General features: G+C 43.6%; 1 protein-coding gene across 1 annotated transcript; it reads right to left on the minus strand.

The window, feature by feature from the left end:
- Positions 1–12,073: 12,073 nt before the first annotated feature.
- On the minus strand, positions 12,074–21,424 carry LOC146195730 (uncharacterized). Its single transcript, XM_084597888.1, has 2 exons — positions 21,394–21,424; positions 12,074–16,084 (listed from the first exon to the last, which is right to left on the minus strand). The coding sequence occupies exon 2, from the start codon at positions 16,017–16,019 to the stop codon at positions 12,267–12,269; it is 3,753 nt and encodes a 1,250-aa protein (XP_084454014.1). The 5' UTR covers positions 16,020–16,084; positions 21,394–21,424; the 3' UTR covers positions 12,074–12,266.
- Between the last annotated feature and the right edge of the window lie 368 nt (positions 21,425–21,792).

A 21,792-nucleotide genomic window follows, 5' to 3' on the forward strand; every position in this document is an offset into this window, starting at 1 on the left:
AGGCTGGTAGTTATTAGAACGTGGCTTAGGAACCGAAACAACCTTACCCACTTTCCAATTACGAGGGATGATTCCGGATCACAATGACTTGAAAAATGGGGACAAAATAACACTGCTGATTTCCTTTGTGCTCTCAGCCCTTTAGAATTGATGTCGCTGATGCCAGCTGATAAATTCAATTTTAAAGACACGATTAGTTTCAAACTTCATTGGGATGAAATTATATCTGGCATATGTGATGATTATACGAGGAAACAAGCGGGAGGTTTTCGCCTCGATCTCCTGCGAAAATGAAGGAAGGGTTAGATTGAGTATTTCCGCTACCTTGTCATTGGGCTGTCTTTCTTCATCCACCAATCGCACAGACTTATATTTCTATCCGGGGTTAATTGCGTTCCACAATTTATTTGTATTAGTACGAAGTACGTTAAGCCGGGTAGGATCATAAGAGGAGCGCTTAATTAGGTTCAGTAACCTCTGCGTTATATAGTTTGGATGTAGCTCGGTATTTCAGCCGCGCCTGTGGACGTTTAGTACGTTTGGCTGCATGGAATTGTCGATTCTTATTGTTTTAAGAAGTTTAAGTGTACCGTAGAATTAAACAGGCAGGAGGAACTAGGGCCACTAACGTTATGGTTGGAATGTAGGCATCAATTATGTTATGCATTTTAAACTTAAACATTAACCAGTTTTGTTCGACAGATGGCGCATAAAAATTGAAAGATAGAAATTTTCAAAACCTCTTAAATTCTTCATTAAAGTCTAGATAATTACCTTTATCGTATAAATTGGGTTTTTTTTGGGGGGCTGCCCAATTATTTATTGTTGGGAATATGCTATGAATTACTTTTTATCGCTAACTTCGACTAGATATATGTCACAAACCCCCGCCTTTACAGTCAACCGAGGTGCGGGATCCCCTTTAAAGTTACCCGCTGTACCTCAACGGGGTTTGAAGACACAGTTAAAGGTTAGGCCTGTCAAGATGTGAAGTACGTGTGTCGGTGTGTGATTGAAGAATGAGTTCAAGAAAGTCACTTTTTTACAAACAATTGGATAGTTACAGATAGTAGTCCAACTTACAATGCATAATAATCGAGCAAAAGAAAACACCACAACACGATAGCGATAAAGACGGCTTGGTAAATGACAAGATCAAATAACCGATATTGAAGAAAAACTGCGATGAGGGAAGACCGTAAAGATAACAAAGCAAGTATTCCTAATACAGTAAGTGGGGGCAAGAGTTACACAGAGAACACAGCAGAATATACTAAACTAGTTCAAGGATTATTCAAAAGTGAAAACAATATTTAGTTAACCGACCATCGCAGAGTTGATCGCGAGCGGCGGCCGTATAAGATGAGGAAGAAACGATGTTCTTATTGCGGGCTAGATGAAGAAACAAGACACTATCCCAGAGCGAGCGGCCGCCTGAATTCATCGAGAGACTACATCTCACCAGAGCGCACTGCCGCGAGCATGCTGCGGTCTGATTTTTTATAGTCTCGGCTGGTTGCGCTGCGGCCCATTGTCAAGGCCGCTGGCCGGTCGCCGCCCCGGATATTCATGCCGAAGAATACTCGGAGGAGCGGCGAGATCCCGTAATTCCCGTTCTATATGTGAGGCAGCTTGTGCCACTGTCAGCTACTGAAGAATATTGTTTTGAAATATTCTAGACATCCACAAGCGCCGAGAACGTCGTTATTGCAATCCCCAGAGGGGTGCAGTAGGTTGGATTCGTCCGATGCACTGAAAATGATTCACTACTCGCTACAGTTCATGACGCGCACCACATATGCACTGATATGTACCCTCACAGCACCACAACACCAGTTCGGCAGTCCTTCTGAACCCGTGTTAGAAGTCACTGATCATCGATAACAATGAAACAATCATAGATATATATGCACATCATGTAAACTTTTATTACACCACTCAAAGCACGATGAAATTAGGTAGTAGTGCAAGCTGCAAGACATCGCTGCCTTAAATATGCTCGACGCGGAAGTTGTATTCCTGAAGCTTTATACTCCAGCGGAGAACGCGGCTGTTGGCAGATTTTATTCCTTTTATAAACAGCAAAGGCTGGCGGTGAGTTTGACCGAGAAACCTTCACCCATAAATAAAGGCTTCCTATTTCTCGATTCCCCAAACAAGTGCTAGAGCTTTTTTAACAAAGGTTGAATAGACTACCTCGTGAGGGAGCAACTTGCGGCTCACATAGGCAACTGGGAGCAGGCTTTCGTCAGGCGACTGAAGCGGAATTGCTCCAACACCTCCATCAGAAGCATCCATTCGCAGGACGAATTCCCTCTCAAACTCGGGAAGTTTCAGAATCGGCGCCGCAGCCAGTTGTTCCCGCAAGTTCTTTAAAGCCCTTTCTTGCTCGGGGCCCCATCTCACAACTGAAGGTGAACCCATCTGTGTTAGATTGAACAGAGAACTAGTCAGGTCAGCATAGGTCGGAATAAATTCTCGGTAGTAACTTCGGAGTCCCAACCAGGATCGAACCTGCTTCTTTGTCGTCGGACTTGAAGATTCTTGTATCTTCTGTACGGTGATGGGGAGGGGATACATCTCTCCGGACACAATTCGGCGGGCCAGGAACGCGACGGTTTTGCATTTCGAGCTCTATTTGAGCGGTTTGATGGTGAGACCAGCTTTCTCAATTCGGGCAAAGCCCTCGTACAATCTTTGGCGATGCTGTTGTCATGTCGCGCTTTCAATCAGTGCAACGTCGAAGTAATACGTCAGGTCGGCAATACCGGCCAACATTCTGCGCATCAGCTTCGTTTAAATGGTCAGCGCAGTCTTAATACCGAAGGGCATATATTGGCATTGAAAGCGCCCTGTGCCAACCGTGAAAGCAGTCATCGCCTTCAAATCGGATGGTACCTACCAATATCCCGTAGTTGAGTTCAGTTTGGAAAAGAATTTATTGCGGTCTATCGATGTCATACGGTTCTTCGCAATGTGTAAGAACTCGGCGTAGTCTAAGATGACTTAGTTTAGTTTCTGGAAGTTAATGGATAGCCGATGCGGCCCGTCAGGCTTGCATACGGTGGTCACAGGGGAGTTGAAGGGCGACTTCGATAGCTCAGTGATATCCTGTCGGAGCAGGCCCTACACTTGTGATGCAATTGCGTGCCTCAAAACGGGCGGTAGCGGATACTGCTTTACATTTATCCGCATGTCGCTCTCTAACTTAAGCTGGAACTCGATCACCGTGGCCTTTCCCGGTAGGTCCGAAATTATACCTTCGTAATGCTCTACGCTGGTCAGTTTCTCGGAAGCGTATGCATCATTGATAGACTCTCTGGGAGGGCTTAGGAAGCTCTATTTATCGAGCATCTGTGTCTTCTGCCGAAATTACTACACCGACGGCTGCACGATAGTGTCGTCGTTCTTTGCTGGTGTTTCTTTAGCATGTTGATATGGAACATTTTTGTGACATTGCCCAAATCCACTTTATAGTCGACATCGGCCTTGCAGCTGATGACTAAAAAAGGCCCCTTCCTTTGCATGAGCACCTTATTGTGCTCTGTAAAAAGAATAAGAACCTGTTCTGCTAATTTGAGTGAATATTTGCGGATCTTGATGTCGTAGTAGCGGCTGTAACGCTCTTCTGCACGCTCCCCCTCTTCGTGCGCATGTTTACAGGTATTTTCCACTCTTTCCCCTTGAACAAGGACGTACTCGTGCGTAGTTTGCAACTCGCCAGGGATGGTTCCTTTAGTGCAAGGTTCTATAAGTAGAGCCAGAGTCCCATGTACGTTTCGCCGAGTTCGAATGGGGAAAATCCGAGGCTTTCTTGGGGTACTTCCTGGCATACCAACAGTAGTGGAGCCAGGTAGCGATCCCGATCGGTCGGTCTCTCTTGAGACACAAGCTTCAACATCTGTTTAACTGTACAGTTAAGCTGTTCCACTAGGCTATTCACTATCGGGGGTAGGGAGAGGTGTGCAGCAGTCTTGCCGATAACAAATGGCTAACTCTTTCATTTCTTCGGATCTAAGATTAGTGCCCCTGTCGCAGAGGACCTGTCTGGGCACTTCTACAAGGGACAATATTTTGACTAGAACTTTGGCTGCCCTTTCAATCTCGATGCTAGGAAGTGCAAGTGCATCAGAGCACCGAGTGGCATAGTCGACTGTGGTCAGGATGTACCGATTGTCTTGAGTAGACTTTCGGTTGAGTGGACCAACAATAACGATCGCCACCCTCTGAAACGGGGTCTCAATGACAGGAACTCGGCCCAAAGGCGCTCGTGTTGTGTGACCCTTCAAATTTGTGAATTGGCATCGATCGCAAGATGCGACGAACCGCTTAGCGTCAACCTGAATTGCGGGCCAGAAGAATTCTGTGGGCATCTTCTGTAGAGTTTTCTTCGCGCCTTGGTGGCCTCCCATTAACCCATCTTGTGCCAGATGGGACAAAGATTACTGAAAAAGATTTGCTTTCTTTGAAATTCGATCACGCTTTACTGGGCCAAGCACGTGGCTGTAAAAAGGTCCTGAGCGACATTTATTTTAGGGTTCTTGTTTTCTCTGCAAGTGGTAGGTAGTTTTCTTTATTTTAAAATGGGCAAACTTCACTAGACTTTATCTGGTGTTAATTGGGGTAAACCACCGAAGCTTATGGACATGCTCTGTCCCTCACTTCAACGGGAAGTTTTAAATGTGCTTTGGTGATGGCTATTACCTTTCCTCAGAACTCGATCAACTTTCGCCACACTCATTATCCACGCCGTATAACACCAGATAGTTTCGCCACTCCCCGTCTTCGGCTTCGTTTGCTCGAGCAGTTAAATTCTCAATCGGTGAAGTGTTTGCCTTTGCGAATGTCTGAACACTTTTTACATCATCTTAAATTGCAGCAAAGTATTTGAAATCTTCAATTTTGATTAACCTTTCATATATATCTTGCAGCATTTTATCATTGTCGGTCGGCTTTTCCCGAATATTTCAGACCTCTTGTAAACGTTCTCATTCTCTTTGTGGGTTTTGCACCCCAAGCTCACTCCACTCGCTAATAACCAAATGCAGGAGCTTCCGCAAACTAATTGAAGTGGTCGGTCGTATATTCTTAACTGGGTGCCTATTGTCTTCATGATGAAAGACACTTCTATTTCAAATTTGGTGACGGTTTTTGGCGGCTTTCAAACAACTGTGGCATAAAGTGACTCTGACCGTCTCAAGAACAGCTCTGCAAAATAGCCTCTATATTTCTTCGGTGTAGGCGAGAAAGGGTTCATTCGGAATATCTATTCTTGTCTGTAGCTATGACAGAAGCCTTTGTTTTGTTACAATGCTTGAAAAAGGATTCGAAATCTATTTCCACAATTTGCCCGGTCTTTTAACCAATCTTCCCAGTAACAATATCTTGCACACCATCTCCGGAGATCGTAGAATTAAGCCTGGCTCCAAAATTAAGCCTGGCTCCATGCTGTCGAAGAGGTCGAGGCCTTCATATCTTAATCACGTTACTATTTTAACCAGCGTGACTGTTAGGTGAGGCTCACGGGTCTGGCAGAACACCAGGAGCGCTTTCTTTTCGCCGGATGCCATTTTCAAAGGTACGACGTCACGTTATGGGATTCAGCACCTTCAGCAGATGTCACGTGGTATTGAAAGTGCTGTTGGTCAGCAACAAAGGGACTGGCTTGGTCCTAAAATAACTCTTTATTGCACAAGCTTACGCCTCAAATAACTAAGCAACTCGGCGGGCGCTGATAGTAGCTAGCATCGTGGCTTTTCGCGAACTGCGAATGCCCAATGCATTCGACAGGGCTGCAGCGGTTGGGTGTCGCGGAACAGTTTTATAATAACAATAACGTTGAGCCAGTAAAAACCGAACAGGGTCGCAAGAGCGGGAAGAAGAAAGGAAAACAAAGGATTGTGGCCCTGCCATATCTGCACACCTTTCCCAGACGCCTAAAAAAGTCTAGCCGCAAAGCGGAAGTTTAAGTTTTGCTTAGTTCCTCGGAAAAACTAAAAAGTTTCGGCTTACATGTGACGTGATGCTGATGAGGCGATAAATTAGTTAAGGGCCTAAAAAACTCCTTGCAGTCGTTTTGTAGAACGTACGGAAGTCGTTATGAAATGTGGAAATAAGCCATCATCATCATCATTATCAGCTTAACTATACTCACTGCAGGGAGAAGGCCTCTCCCATATTTCTCTAGTTAACCCGGTTCTATGCTAGCTGCAACCAATTTACCCCTGAGAACTTAGCCTCATTCGCCCACCTAACTTTTTGCCGCCTCCTGCTACGTTTTCCTTCCCTTGGAATCCAGTCTGTTATCCTAAGCGACCATCGACTATCCTCTCTTCGCACTACATGTCCTGCCCATACCCATGTCTTCTTCTTAATTTCCACTAGAATGTCAGTAACTTGAGCAATTCCCTTGACCCACTCTGCCCGCTTCCTATCTCTTAATGTTACAACTATCATTTTTCGTTCCAAAGTCCACTGGGTTATCCTCAACTTAAGTAGAACCCTCTGGGTTAGCCTCCACGTTTCAGCCCCATAGGTGAGTACAGGTAACATGCAACTGTTGTATACTTTCCTCTTGAGCGATACCGGTAAGCTGCTAGTCATAATCTGCGAGGGCTTGGTAAATGCGCTCTATCCCATTCTTATTCTTCTCGTTATTTCCTTTTGAAGGTCCGTGTCTGCTGTTACTAGCTGTCCTAAGTAGACATATTCGCTTACCACACCCAGTGCTTCCCTACCTAACATAAATTGCTGTTCCGTCCCGAGGCTGTTCAACATTACCTTAGTCTTCTGCATATTGATTTTTAAGCTTACCTGTCTACTTTTACTCTCTTGGTCATCAATCATTATTAGCAGTTCATACCCCGAGTTACTTAGCAAGTCCAAGCCATCAGCAAATCACAGATTACTGAGGTATTCTTCATCTACCCTTATCCCTAACTGCTTCCATTCCAAGTCTCTGAACACTTCCTCTAAGCAAGCTGTGAATAGTACTGGGGAGATCGGATCTCCTTGCCTAACATCTTTCCTTATGGGAATTTTGTTACTTTCTTTATGCAGAACTATGATTGCTGTGCAGCAGCTATAGATATCTTCCAGCACTTTCACGTGCGGCTCGTCTATCCTCTGCTTTGCAATGCCTGCATTACCTCCGAGGTTTCAACTGAGTCAACTTCTTTTTCGTAATCAATAAATGGTATGTATTAGGGCTGCTTATATTCCGAGCATTTTTCCATCACCTGGTTGATGGTATGAATATGATCGATAGTAGAGTACCGTTTCCGAAAACCTGCTTGATCATTGCAGTCTAAGGTTTACTTGATTCTATTAAAGATTATCGCATTAAATACCTTATACGTAACAGACAGTAAGCTGATTGGTCTGTAATTTGTGAGGTCCTTAGAGTCCCCTTTCTTATGAATGAGGATAATGCTGGCATTCTTCCTTGGTTCCGGTACCGTCGATGACACCAAGCACTGCGTATACAGGGTGGTCAGTTTTTCTAGCATGATATCCCCCCCCCCCCCCCCGTGCTTTAACATATCTGTAGTTATCTGATCCTGTAGTTATCAGAGACTTGGAATGGGAGCAGTTAGAGATAAGGGTAGATAGAAAATACCTCAGTAATCTGCGATTTGGTGATGACGTTGCCTTGCTAAGTAACTCGGGGGATGAACTGTAAATAATGATTGATGACCAAGACAGGAAACGTAGAAAGGTAGGCTTAAAAATCAATATGCAGAAGACTAAGGTAATTTTCAACAGCCTCGGGAAGGAACAGCAGTTTACGTTAGGTAGCGAAACACTCGAAGTAGTAGGCGAAAATGTCTACTTGGGACAGGTAGTAACCGCAGATCCGGACAATGGAAAGGAAATAACAAGAAGAATAAGATTGGGATAAAGCGCATTTGGCAAGCACTCGCAGATTATGACTAGCAGCTCACCGGTATCGCTCAAGAGGAAAGTATATAACAATTGCATCTTACCTGTACTCACCTATGGTTCTGAAACTTGGAGGCTAACCAAGAGGGTTCTACTTAGGTTGACGACAACGCAGAGGGCTATGAAACGAAAAATGGTAGGGCTAACATTAAGAGATAGGAAGCGTGCAGACTGGGTCAGATAAATAACTCAAGTTACTGACATTCTAGTGGAAATCAAGAAGAAGAAATGGGCATGGGCAAGACATGTAGTGCGAAGAGAGGATAACTGATGGTCGCTTAGGGTAACAAACTGGATTCCAAGAGAAGGAAAGCGTAGCAGGGGGCGGCAGAAGGTTAGGTGGGCGGATGATGTTAAGAAGTTTGCAGGGGACCAGTGGGTGCAGCTAGCACAGAACCGGGTTAATTGGAGAGATATGGCAGAGGCCTTCGCCTTGCAGTGGGTGTAGTCAGGCTGATGATGATGATGATGATCGTCTCTCATCAGATATAGCAGGCTCCATAGTGGAGGGCTCTGGGTTAGTTTCGAGCGCTTGTGCTTTCACTTTCGCGCTGCATATGCGATTGTTTTTCATTCCGCCACCATCGAAATTGCGCTGCTCCGATCTGCATTCGACCCAACTTACTAGTGCAGTGACCACGCTGGAGCAAATACATTTATATGCACATGACAGAAACATTGAAAATAGCTGTGTCTTGACAACCGAGGATCTGATACTAACAGGGGATGACAAAAGAAAAAAAGTGGGGTCAGACCCTTTGGAACGGGCGTTCCCCTATCCAAAAACAACAGAAAGAACAAAAAGGCAGCAAGGGTCACCTGCTAGAGACAAAATGAAGCTAACTACTAGTACGCCTCTTTTCACATGAATGGAGTCATTTGTCGGGACGACTGGAGCGTAGCAGCCCAGTCATCTAGTGCGCACAGGCCTGATTGGACGAGAGAGCCGTACCTTCCGCAGTGATGCAAACATGTTGTGTGACGAAGATAAAATACGTCTGCACAGCTTGGAACCCTTCAGCAGTACATTGCAAAGATAAGTACCGGGTTCTAGATTCAGTTGCACAGATTTTGCCGGGGATATACATTAATTATGTTTCTCCAGAGGCTTTGAAAGAAAGGCTGCAATAGTAGCACTTAGTAGTAGTAGTAGCAATAGAAGAAAAAATCCGCTGACGTATACTGTGACTGTTGGTATTGAAAGAGCAAAATATCAGAGCAAAATATCAGTTCGCGCAAATCATCTCTTCAAAGTCGGTGACATTGCCTCAAATACTGATTTATTTGTATTGTCTTTCCTTCCAAAGCAATGCCGGATTTAAACAAATTGATCTAAGGCATTTGTTCTTAATATCGAAAGCGTGTTTCAAAGCAAAATCTTCCTTACTTCTAGATTGCCGTAACTAGGATCTGTAACCTGAACATTTGCACCGAACGAAAATATGAAAATGAAACCCTGGTAAATGTGCACGAGAAACAAACTCGGGCCATGGCCTGCGATACGTGGATGCTGCCACACCGCCGTGAACATTTATTTTCTTCACTTCCTGGCTTTGACACACAATATTTTGACCTTTGTATCTGAGGAATGGCACGTCTAGTAAATACAAAGGTGTCTTAATACGCAGTTGCTAGTTAAAATGCATGACACAGTTTTAATGGTGGTCGGAGTAGTCCCATTATAAACGTAAGCGTTAACAGAAGCAGCAACAGAAAGAAGCCACCAAACAACCGAACGTAGGCACAAAGCTGTTCGCCTTATCGCATGTAAGGATACTTAATAGCCCCCAGAATTCCCTTTTTCATGTCACACTGGCATTTCGGTTTTGTGTTGTTCTAAAAATTTCACCTTTTCCTGGTTTATCACTGAATATTTATGCGATATGATGAACAGCACTACACACTATAGGACGAGGATCAAGAATCAGACAGGATGGGCGCTGACTTGCAACTGAAGTTTATTAAAAAAACACACAGTATAAATATCCAAGCCAAGCCGCACCAAACGACACATTAAACAAAAACCAACTCATGATGACCCAGCACACACACCAGGTTCAAAAACCCAAACTCATTATCTCTTAAAGCTATTGACGGTTCACAAACACCTTTTTCACCTAATCGCATAATATGCCTGGCCTCAATGATTTCCCAGTTAATCTGTGCCGGTTGGGCATCCAAAATACCTGTCTGTTAGAAAAGGATGGAAGCCATCACAACCTTACAATGTGCAGCCAGATTAGATCCTCTACCAATCTCTAATGATCTCTCGTGCTCTCGTAACCGAACATTATTACACCGGCCCGTTTGACCCACATGCACTTTATCGCAAGATAACGGAATCCTGTATATCACTTCTACTTTACAATGGAACATAGGAAAACTAATGCTTTATCCAACACGTGTTTCTTTCTTGCACTTTTTTCGCTGCTTTGTTGTTAACAATGCAACGTATTTATGACAGTTTATGTCACCCTACCAACTCGCCCAGATGTTTCTTCTATAGCAGTATATTTATGGGATGTTGAGTTGTTCCTGTGCTAACGCTGCTTATGAAATGTCTTTTCTATATGTTTGCACTTCACACTGTAGCCGATCGGATATTAGAGAAACGAATAAATAAAAAGTTATTGGCAGACTTCCGCTCAAAAACAGAGAATACTGAATCCTGTAAGGGTATGATTATAAAGATGTGCTTATACTAAATGGCGAATTTACACAGAATTTTAATTATCGATGAAGACATAGAAAGGAACAAACAAGAACGAGTAGCAAGTGCCATTACACAATTTCAAAAAAGAATCTTTCCTCTTACATCCATCTATCCACCATAGACATGAGGGACTGGGCTGTCCACAGATCGAATTCGCGCTTCTGGCTCACGCAGCTCAGGACAGACTCCAGGCTTTCCCTGATGTAAACAGCTTGGCTGAAATGTTATGAGCAGTGTACACGTTGGCATGTATTTTTAACTTTTCTGATTTCTTCTGTCAGCGTACTCTTCTTTTTGACATCGTGTCTTTATGCAATATATGACAGTGAAGGTGAGCGTTCTTTTTTGAGCTCAATATTACTAAGCCTTCACAATATACCCTTATTGAGAGCCGCACAGTTCGTTTCTTTTTGTATATCTTGCAATATTGGTAAACATATTGCGTTGTTCCCTGACGTTATTTTACTATTCACACAGGTGCTTTTTTCATACTAAAAAGCAAGCTTGAAATAAAGGCATGGATTGTTCATAGTTCCGTGATGTAGGTGCCAAGTTTCCTACGCGTACACAGTCAATTATCCGCGCTGTGTCTAGACAACGCTGTACTCTGCAAGTAGCATGAGATCACTCACAAGCTTATGTAAGCTCTATAACTACCGGCACTTTTGACTATTTTCCTTGTAGGGCATCAACGGGCTGACTAAATGGTTGAGACGCTATTTCACTAAATCGAGGTACCCCATTCTAACCCGACCGAAGCAGCCGTGTTTCGTTGGAGGAAAATACAAGGGCATCTGTGTGCTTTGGTACGACCAGTGCGCTTTAAAGATCCAAATATGGTAGAAATTCTTCTCAACCTCTCTACAATGACACCTTTTTCCTCTGCCTCACCTGCATTTACGCCCACCGTCTTTCCTTCCCTTATGGTGAGGGTGAGGTCCGTACATAAAGTTGCACATACTGCTCCCTATGTTTCCTCTAAAAACGTTTTTTACACTGTAAATGTTATGATATTGGGTGGTTATCGGAAATTTTGTCGCGAGAAATAAAACTCGCATAGTTTAAAATGGCGAACTGATTTTTATAGGTAATCATGTAAAAATGTCCCCCAAAGCCAGGTGAAGCAAAATGGACGTTCATATATATATTGTACTGAATAACATTGCATCACGTTTCTGGCTAGATTAATTGCTTGCTGTGTAAATATCTTCAACCTGTTCACGCTCCGCTCAGCAAAACCGAGTCTTTAAATAGTGTTCAGTTGGGAAAATGTATCAAGGCATGTAAACAAATGGAAGGCATGCAAGCGCTCAATGTAAGAAATGCGCAGAAATAAGCGGAGCATACTTCGTTTATTGAAGTTTAAATGCGTACTATGTGCATTCAAACACAATACATAAAAGAAATTTTATACACGTTGCTCTGCAGGAATAATTCCTACATTTTATTTAGGCGGCAATAAATATGACTATTCGCGCCAAGCGATGTTCGTTATTGTGACAATATTTGCACAGGAAGCGAGACGGCTGGAAAAAACTCACTGCGCATAAAAAACTGCATTGTTTTATTTTACTTCTAAAGAGCGAAGTACACACGATGGTTCTAACCTAATTCAAAACTTTAGCTGCAGTTTACCGCCATTGCTGCCACTCATAGAACCCCAGCCACTACTGGAGAATGCTCCTCCTGACCTACTGCCAGAACCGCTACCGCAGCCGCTACCGCCTGACAATTCACCATTTAATCTGCCTGAGCTTCCGCCAAACCCACCTCCTTGTACACTTTTTTGTGGTCCAAAGGACCAGTACTGGGGTCCCCATGTCCAATACAGAGGGCCTGAAGTCCAGAACCAGCTGCTGCTTCCATGTTGCCCGGGGCCACCAGTGCCTCTCTCGATAACTCCCAATTTTCGAAGGAATTGCATAAAGCTTAGGCCCCGCCCTCGGCTTCGATACTTCCAAAGCAGACGTCTCAGTCTGCCTTGTGAAATCCGCTGGCCGAGACGAGAAAGTAAAATTTGGGATACGCCTCCAGAGTCATCGAAACTACCAATTCCTCCATCTCCGGGGCTGTAAGTGCTGCTTAGAAATCCTCCACTACCTCCTTGACCTCCCAGTTTACCCAATTCATCACGGCCTTGTCCTCCACTGAAGCGTTTAATGTACCTCTCAATAATGCTAGGCTCACTGCCAAAACTCGAACTACTCTCTTGACTTCCCCTTTGGCTAAGTAGTCTCCTTATTCCTCGCAAACCACTGCCACCTGAACCCTGAGAAAGCAATATTCGTCGGAGGCCTCCAGAGCCGCCAAGGCGACCTATTCCGTCAGTTCCAAATCTAAAGATATCGTTGAGAAACCCTGAACTTCTTCCTTGACCGCCTAGATTTCCAATCCCGCCTTGTCCTCCTCCATAGCCTAGGATGTACCGCCGGATAATGCTGGGTTTGCTACTGCTACTCCATCCAGCGCCTTGTCTTAGGTGTTGCCTAAACACTCTGCTTAGCATTCCGTATCCCCCAGTGCCACGTTTACCACCTTGTTCACCTTGGCCCCATTGTTCTCTTTCATGTCCGCCACGGCCTTCGAATTCTCCCTGTCTGGAACTCTCTCCATATCCTCCCTCTCCACTTTTACCATTGCTACTGCCCCTTCCTATCAACTGCCAACCAAGACCTCGCAGTGTTCCAATTAGACCTTGCCTAACTAAGCGCCCCCTAGATCTTCTTAGCCAACTTCTTCCTCCTTGGTTGTTACTGTCGATTCCCAATAACCATCCATATCCTCCTTCACTATTATCTCCTTGTCCACTAAACGACCCACTAGATCCTTCTAGATGCTTGCTCCCTCGTAACCCTCCACTGTTACTTCCCGATAGCCAGCCATATCTTTGTCGTTCAGCAGACGACCCACTGGATCCACCTTGACTACTGCTGCCTCCTAGACTTCCATAATTCCAACTCGATCCTCCCTGTCCTCCACTGCCAGATTCCGATAGCCAGTCATGTCCTCCACGTCTACCAGACAGCCAACTAGAACCGCGTAAACCAGAGCTTCCTCCTAGACCTCCATACTTCCAACTGAATCCTCCCTGGTTCCCACTGCGACTTCCTAACAGCCATCCGTACCCTCCTGATTCACTTCCTACATCCTTACCCGAAAACCAGTTAGATCCTCCTATACCGAGACTGCCTCCTAGGCCTCCATACTTCCAACTGAATCCGCCCTGTCCTTCACTACCACTTCCGGATAGCCAGCCATATTTCTCTCTTCCGCCAGACAACTCACTGGATCCTAAATCGCCATAGTTCCTACTGGAGCCTCCAGCTTCTCCATTGCCATTCCCCGATAGCCAGCCGTATCCTAGCCATCGACCAGAAGACCCAATCGATCCTCTTTGCCCGCTACTACCTCCTAGGCCTCCATACTTCCAACTGGATCCTCCCTCACCTCCACTGCCACTTCCTAACAACCAACCATACCCTCCTGCTTCACTTCCTCCATGTTTACCAGAAAACCAGTTAGATCCTCCTAGACCTCGGCTTTCGCCTAGGCCGCCATACTTCCATCTCGATTCTCTCTGTCCTTCACTACCACTTCCTGATAGCCAGCCATATTTCCCTCTTCCGCCTGACAACTCACTGGATGATCCTAGACCTCCATACTTCCAACTAGAGCCTCTTCGTTCTACACTGTCACTTCCTGATAGCGAGCCATATCCTCGCCGTCCACCGGACGACCCACTGGATCCTCCTAGACCGCTGCTGCCTCTTAGACCTCCATACTTCCAACTCGATTCTCCCTGGCCTCCACTGCCACTTCCCGACAGCCAACCATACCCTCCTGGTTCATTTCCTCCATGCTTTCCCGAAAACCTGTTAGATCCTCCTAGACCCCCCGTGCTTCCTAGACCTCCATACTTCCAACTGAAGCCTCCTTGTTCTCCACTGCCACTTCCCGATAGCCATCCGAGTCCTCCTTGTCTACCAGACAACTCACCGGATCCTCCTTCAGCACTGCTGCTTCCTACACCTCCATACTTCCAACTGGAGCCTCCTTGTTCTCCACTGCCACTTCCCGATAGCCATCCGTACCCTCCTTGTCTGCCAGATAACTCACTGGATCCTCCTAAACCACTGCGGCCTCCTAGACCTCTATAATTCCAACTGGAGCCTCCTCGTTCTCCACTGCCACTTCCCGATAGCCATCCGAGTCTTCCTTGTCTACCAGACAACTCACCGGATCCTCCTACAGCACTGCTGCTTCCTACACCTCCATACTTCCAACTGGAGCCTCCTTGTTCTCCACTGCCACTTCCCGATAGCCATCCGTACCCTCCTTGTCTGCCAGATAACTCACTGGATCCTCCTAAACCACTGCGGCCTCCTAGACCTCTATAATTCCAACTGGAGCCTCCTCGTTCTCCACTGCCACTACCCGATAGCCATCCATATTCTCCCTGTCTGCCAGACAACTGACTGGATCCTACTAAACTATTGGTGCCTCCTAGACCTCCATACTTCCAACTGGAGCCACCTTGTTCTCCCCTGCCACTTCCCGATAGCCAGCCATATCCTCGACGTCGACTGGATGACCCACTTATTCTTCCTAGACCCCTATTGCCTCCCAGACCTCCATACTTCCAACTGGAGCCTCCTTGTTCTCCACTGCCACTTCCCGATAGCCATCCATACCCTCCTTGTCTGCGAGATAACTCACTGGATCCTTCTACACCACTGCTGCCTTCTAGACCTCCAAAGTTCCAACTGGAGCCTCCGTGTTCTCCACTACCTCTACCCGATAGCCAGCCGTATGAACGTCGCTGACCAGATGATCCACTGCACCCTTGTAATGTGCTGCTGCCGCCTCCTAGACCTCCATACTTCAAACTAGATCCTCTGTGTCTTCCACTGCCACTTCTTGACAGCCAACCGAATTTTTCCTCTCCTTGACTGATTCCATGACGACTTCCAAGAATTCCACTGGATACAAAGTTTCCTCCAAAACTGCCACCCAGATCTTCCTCCTCAATCCATTTGGGTAATGCATCTTGGCGACTGCTTTTTCCTAGACTTTTCTTTGCCCAGCGACCATTCAAGGATCCTTGACCACCTTGGCCACCCCAAGTATACCATAATATTGGCGAACTGAACAATGATCCGCTTCTTCCAAATGGCTTTGATATCCACCGCCATGACCAACCCGGTGTACTCCATGTCCAAACATTAGCAGGAATGTGCTGGAAGTAGCTATATGTGCTGCCTCCAGTGCCACTGGTTCCGCCAAATACGCTGTTATGACCACTTCCGGATTCAATTCCACTGCCGCTTCCCAGTCCGCTGCCTGACGCCCAGCTTCCTCCATTCATTCCACTTTCAGCACTTCCGCTGTAAGAATAGCCACCTCGTGAGCCACTGCTACTTCCACCTTTAGCTGGAAATAAAAGATCAAATTTCCATAATCATACTGCTTTAGCATGGGATGAAACTGAAAGTGGTTTTTGTTTGATGACAAAGTGAAAATACGACAATTGACCCATAAATTGCACCAATAATTGAATGGTTTTGGGTGTTATTCTAGGTTCGTTACTACCATTTTCACTACAAACTTACCGCTGCAAGAACCGTGAAAGCAGCACGAGGAAAGCCATGCAGTCGGTTTTTCAAAAATACACTAAAAAATAATAATCCAAGCAATGGCATGATATAAGCATTGGAGCTATTCACTTTTTCCGTTATGTTGTATTGTCAAAAGAGCGGCTATACTAATATAAGTTTTCTTAACATCACGGCGTGGTTCAATCTGTGTGCCATATTTTTTCATTTTCAGAAAGAAACCAAGGGACAGCCTTTTGTATTGTTGCTTAGGGAAAATTTATTGTGCTTTGGATGTTGAAATGTAACCAATTGTACAAATATTAGGCTTAAACGTTGAATTTTAGCCGACTCGTTGATGATCCATTGCGAAATTTGGTTTCGTATAACTTTAGGATGAATTCCTAAAAATACCGTTTATGTACTTCGTATCAGGACGGTACATAGTATGAAAATGCGTTTTGTGTAGAAATCCTGTTCAGTATGCCTCTCCTAGTATCCATCAGCCTTAAGCTTAACATATTGGGTCTGTCTTCCAAAACCAAGCTTAAACGTCAAGAGAGCGAAGCTTTTAGCTGGTATTACTGCAAGCCACTATTAGTAAAACTGCTCAAATCAGTTGATTCTCAACGGTTTGCTGAAATAGATGACTTATTTCTTAACAGAAGACATGCGAGCTTCACTTTCAGTCTTCAAATTTATGCTACCCGCTCGAGCTGGATAAAGATACTATGTGGCTACCAGTGACAAATATTGCGCCTCTGAAGTAGTCGATCATTGTTTAGAAGCCGACTTTGGCGCTTTTTCTGTTGTCCACTTTATCCCGCTCATAATAGAATTCGCACGAAATGTTACTTCCGCCTTTTGGATCTTGTCATAAAATTTCGTAGCGGCGCCATTAATTGTAATGCAAAAATAAATTTAAATTTTAGAATTTCTTGGCTCTGCACTAGAGCAATTATTGCGGTTGATGATTTTCAAGAAAAAAGTATATTTGGCGAACGTGTCGCTTGCCGCAGCAGGTTTAGTGAAATTTCAAGCCCACAAAAGGTTTCATGACGATATAAGCAACGTCACTGGAATCGCGTCATCCTTTCGTCGGAAAGCAAGCCGGACCGATTTTATAATTTCATATTATATTTTGCCTCTTTAAGTACTTCTCGGTTGATTCAAAAATACTTAGTTCATGCCCTAGAAAGGGGCTTTAAGCAATATGTTACGACAATACTTAGCAATTTTTTTTAAGTTGTTCGGCTTAGAGTGGGTGGCTACGATTAAAGCCAAGATGATTGTCTTCTTATGCTCACACTAAGAAGCATATAATTAATGCAGTGCCTGTCGAAAGGAAGGTTACGATATGTATTTTCGAAACAGGAGATTCCTCTTTTTTACTGATGTTTGCGAACAAAATAATAGATAACAGGTGTAAAGTTAGCCGTCCACAATTTTATGTACTATTCAAAAGGAAAAAATCGGGCTTCAGTTTGTGTTATAGATAAAGCGGAAATTCGATACAAGACGTACAAAAAGCTTTTATCTCACTCCAATATTTTGTGAAACAAAATCACAGCCAAAGGATTTCCTTCGTGTAATGAAAGCGAACACATTACACTCAATGTAAAACAATTACAATCACAGAACGTTGTAGCATACCTGCCAATTTATTTTGTAATAAAACTCAATAAAACCACGTTAGTAAATTATGTTTATTCTATATATTTCAAATTCTTTTATTTTCTGATATTTGTTCACTTTTTGTTTTGTGCGGAAAAATTTCCCCTATAATTTATATTTCAATTTTCTATTGCTTTATTTGTTCCATTACCTATTTTTCTTGGGCAAGAATCTGTTTCGGTAACGCTGCTACTGGCCTTCACGCTTTCTATCAATGTGCCTGTTATTTTGCTGTCTTCCCTATTTTCTGTATCGCCTGGCCTCCTTCGTCGAGTATTTGTAATGTATTTCCCAGCTTAAGTGGCTGAGGCTCTAGTCTCTAGTGTAAATAACTCAATGATAAGCACTCCCTATGACTAAGAGAAGCGAATGAAGCCATAATTATTTATATACTGATGGCTGCTAGAAAATCAGTAGCCCACGTAGTAATAAATACAAGGACTGGCTGAGTTACCTTAAGCCTATGATAAAGTTGCAGTTAGTAGCTATGTCAGACTGAACTTCAAAAATGGCATGGGAATTACTTCTTATTGTGAACCATTGTTCCTTTACGTGATGCTGTTTTAGTGCCTCAACATAGGTACTAAAAGCTTAGTAGCCGTCGCTGCGCTTGTACAAAACAAACATGACTATAATGGGTATGAATTTGTCACGGTTAAATAGCACACTGAAAGCTTTACGACGCCCTACTACAACTTGATCGGAGCGCATTTCATGTGGCGTTCAACGTGCCAAGCTGCACGGCCTCCACGCCGCCCGCTTCTTTGCGCGTGTGGCACGCTTAGCCGGCATCTTCCGCTTCTTCTGTTGCTTCACTTCGGCATCGTAAACCCGCTTTTTCTTCTTCACACACCTGGCGAACTTCATTTGTACCGGCACTTACCTTCACAATAATTAAAAATTGCTTGACACGATGTCACACAGCCTTCCAGACCCCTGCCTACTCTTTGCTTCCTCCGCTGCCCATCAGGTTCGCCTCCTGGTACCTCCCCGTTCAAAATGCCCTCTATACCTTCATGTCTTCTAGAGTTGTAAGGACAGTTTACTCAAGGTTAAAATGGCATTATATTGAATATACACAATTAGCAGTAGCTATAAGTATCCGCTGTTAACGCCTGAAGTACAAATTCTGAACGATGTCGCTGAACAGTTATTAACTACGCATGTCCTCCCCATTCCAAACGCCCTCGACATCTTGTGCTGTCTGCAGCCAGCTGTGTTATCGTTGAGATTCGCAGACATCCATGGAGGAGTCGCGCATCTTCGCTTTGTCTACGTAAGTTTAGCCATTTTAAATCATTCCTAAATTTTTATTACCAGCGGCTGGAATCTGCCTGGCAAAACGTATGCGCTTTGTTGTCACGGGCGTTCGCCTGGACGGAAGCACTCGATGGTCAGCTACCTAACAATATTAACTATAAGAACAGAAGTACGGAGGCCAGTGTCGACTACTGTGATAATGTAAGCGGGCTAACATTCGCTTGACTGTTTGCGCATGTTGCATCTGTAACGCTAAATGCCAGAAAACTATACACAGAAGGAGGTGTGCGTTTCGGCGTAGTCCCTAGTTTAATTCGGGAAGTCGGCACTATTAAATATTTTCAGAAGCGCGACCGCGTTAGAGATATTATTTCACGGCAGTAATTCTTGAAACAGTATGTGCTTCATGAGCGCTGAAAGACTTAAAGAAGGTATCCAGTGTAATTGCTTGAGCCAGTGCACTGACAGGTCTAACTTTATTGGAGACTTCAGCTTCAACAAGAGTTCTATCTTTCTTAGCCTTCATATATGTCCAAAATATCACACATTGTATGTGCTTCCCTAGAGATTAAGCGGTTCCTGGACCTATAAATACTTTTACCTGGGATAACGCATTGTGCACCAATCCGCGGTGCGTAGGCATAATAGGACTGTCAACACATCTCCCGCACGATAGATTCGCAGTACACAGTGACACTTTCAGTGTACAAACAGTGGAACGTAATGCTTCTCACTGCACTGACCAGTTAATGAGTATCAAAGAGTGCATTTGTGTAGAAAAAAAAGGTTTTTCAACATTCTGACCGCACTCTCTCGAAACATTGCCTTATGTATGCCGCCCAGAATGTTAACATTTCTGCTGGGATTGAAAACTGAATCGCCTGTCTGTTTTACAAAGGCGTGAATAGAGTGCATATATATATATATATATATATATTTACTAACTGTTGGCTTGGAGCACATCCCAAAGCAGCTTTCAGATCACTATAACAGAAAATAGACCGGATAGTAGGTTAAGCAAATTAAGTTCATGCATGTCCGCTTTTTAACTGCTTTGTCGACTGATCAGCGCTTCCACGTCTGATGGAAAGCCTGAAACTATAAAATAGCATTGATGCCTAACAAGACCCACACTGGACCACAAGAAGTGGTAAGCCTTCTGTCGATATGGTGGCATGTATGGAAATTTCACGCTGATTTTCTGTCGACGCACACAGAAAGAGAGAGAGAGTTGAGGTAGTGAGTGCACTATGAACCAAAACTGATAATGTAGGCTTATGCACGCTTCGAAGCATAACTAGGTGTATTTCATTACCGTTTCGACTGGGGATCAGCCTTCATTGAAATTTATTTATTTGGTTAGAGAGAGGGGTAGGGAAAGTGCAAGTCAAATTTTTAGATAGGGAGCACGCCCAGGGACAGTAAGAAAAAAAAAGAAGAAAAAAGCATGAAAAATAAAAGAAAACATCTAAAAATGTGACACAGACCATGCCTACCCTTAAAACAACATGCTTGAAACCATAATCTTTACATTTTGATAAGGACTGGTCCCCAGTCGAAACGTTAGCAGGGAGGTATTAAAACGTACGCAAACAATATATATATATATATATATATATATATATATATATATATATATATATATATATATATGTATATATATATATATATGTAGATGTATATATATATATGTATATATATATATATATATATATATATATATATATATATATATATATATATATATATATATATATATATATATATATATATATATATATATATATATATATATATGTATATATATATATATATATATATATATATATATATATATATATATATATATATATATATATATATATATATATATATATATATATTGTCACGACTCAAGCCACAGGCAGCCGTGAAGGTACACCTAGCCGAGGACCCGAGAATAAGGTCGGTGTTCTAGCTCCGATCTCAGAGTCCAGCACGAGCGCGCCTCTCGAGCCAACAAACACTTCGTCGTCATCGGCACCAAGCACGGCAGTCGCGCGGCGCTAGGCACGTGGGAATATATATATACATACATATATATATATATATATATATATATATATATATATATATATATATATATATATAGAGAGAGAGAGAGAGAGAAAGAGAGATGTTTGAGTAAGCTACGGTTTCAATACAGAAACGTTTTCGCATGTGGCTCATACTTACAGCAGCTGGCTTGGCTGACTGAAAATCCATGACATACTGCAACAGAAGGCAGAACACAAACTTTAGCCTTCTTTGCATGAGGCGGACATCAGTGGGTTATTGTGGATATTTTGTCCTTGAAGTTAGATTTGTTGCCTTTTTTTCTTTTGTGATTAGGTCGTCACAAAAAAGTGGTACTCTCTCATTTTCGTAACCGATCGCACCTTTTCGGAGGCAAGCACTAATGCGAATGACTGTAAAGATACATTTCATTGTGCGCCTCACATAAAAACATTACTTCTTTGTACTAGTATTATGCAAGAAAATAAAATGAGCGCTTTAAAGACGCATAAGATAAAATCTCACTCCGTGAGTGTATGCAGCTTCTATCAACCCCAGTAAAATGCAGCCAATATCGCT

This window comes from Amblyomma maculatum, chromosome 3, assembly GCF_055883805.1.
Source record: "Amblyomma maculatum isolate TAMU_Amacu chromosome 3, ASM5588380v1, whole genome shotgun sequence".
Lineage (NCBI taxonomy): Eukaryota > Metazoa > Arthropoda > Arachnida > Ixodida > Ixodidae > Amblyomma > Amblyomma maculatum.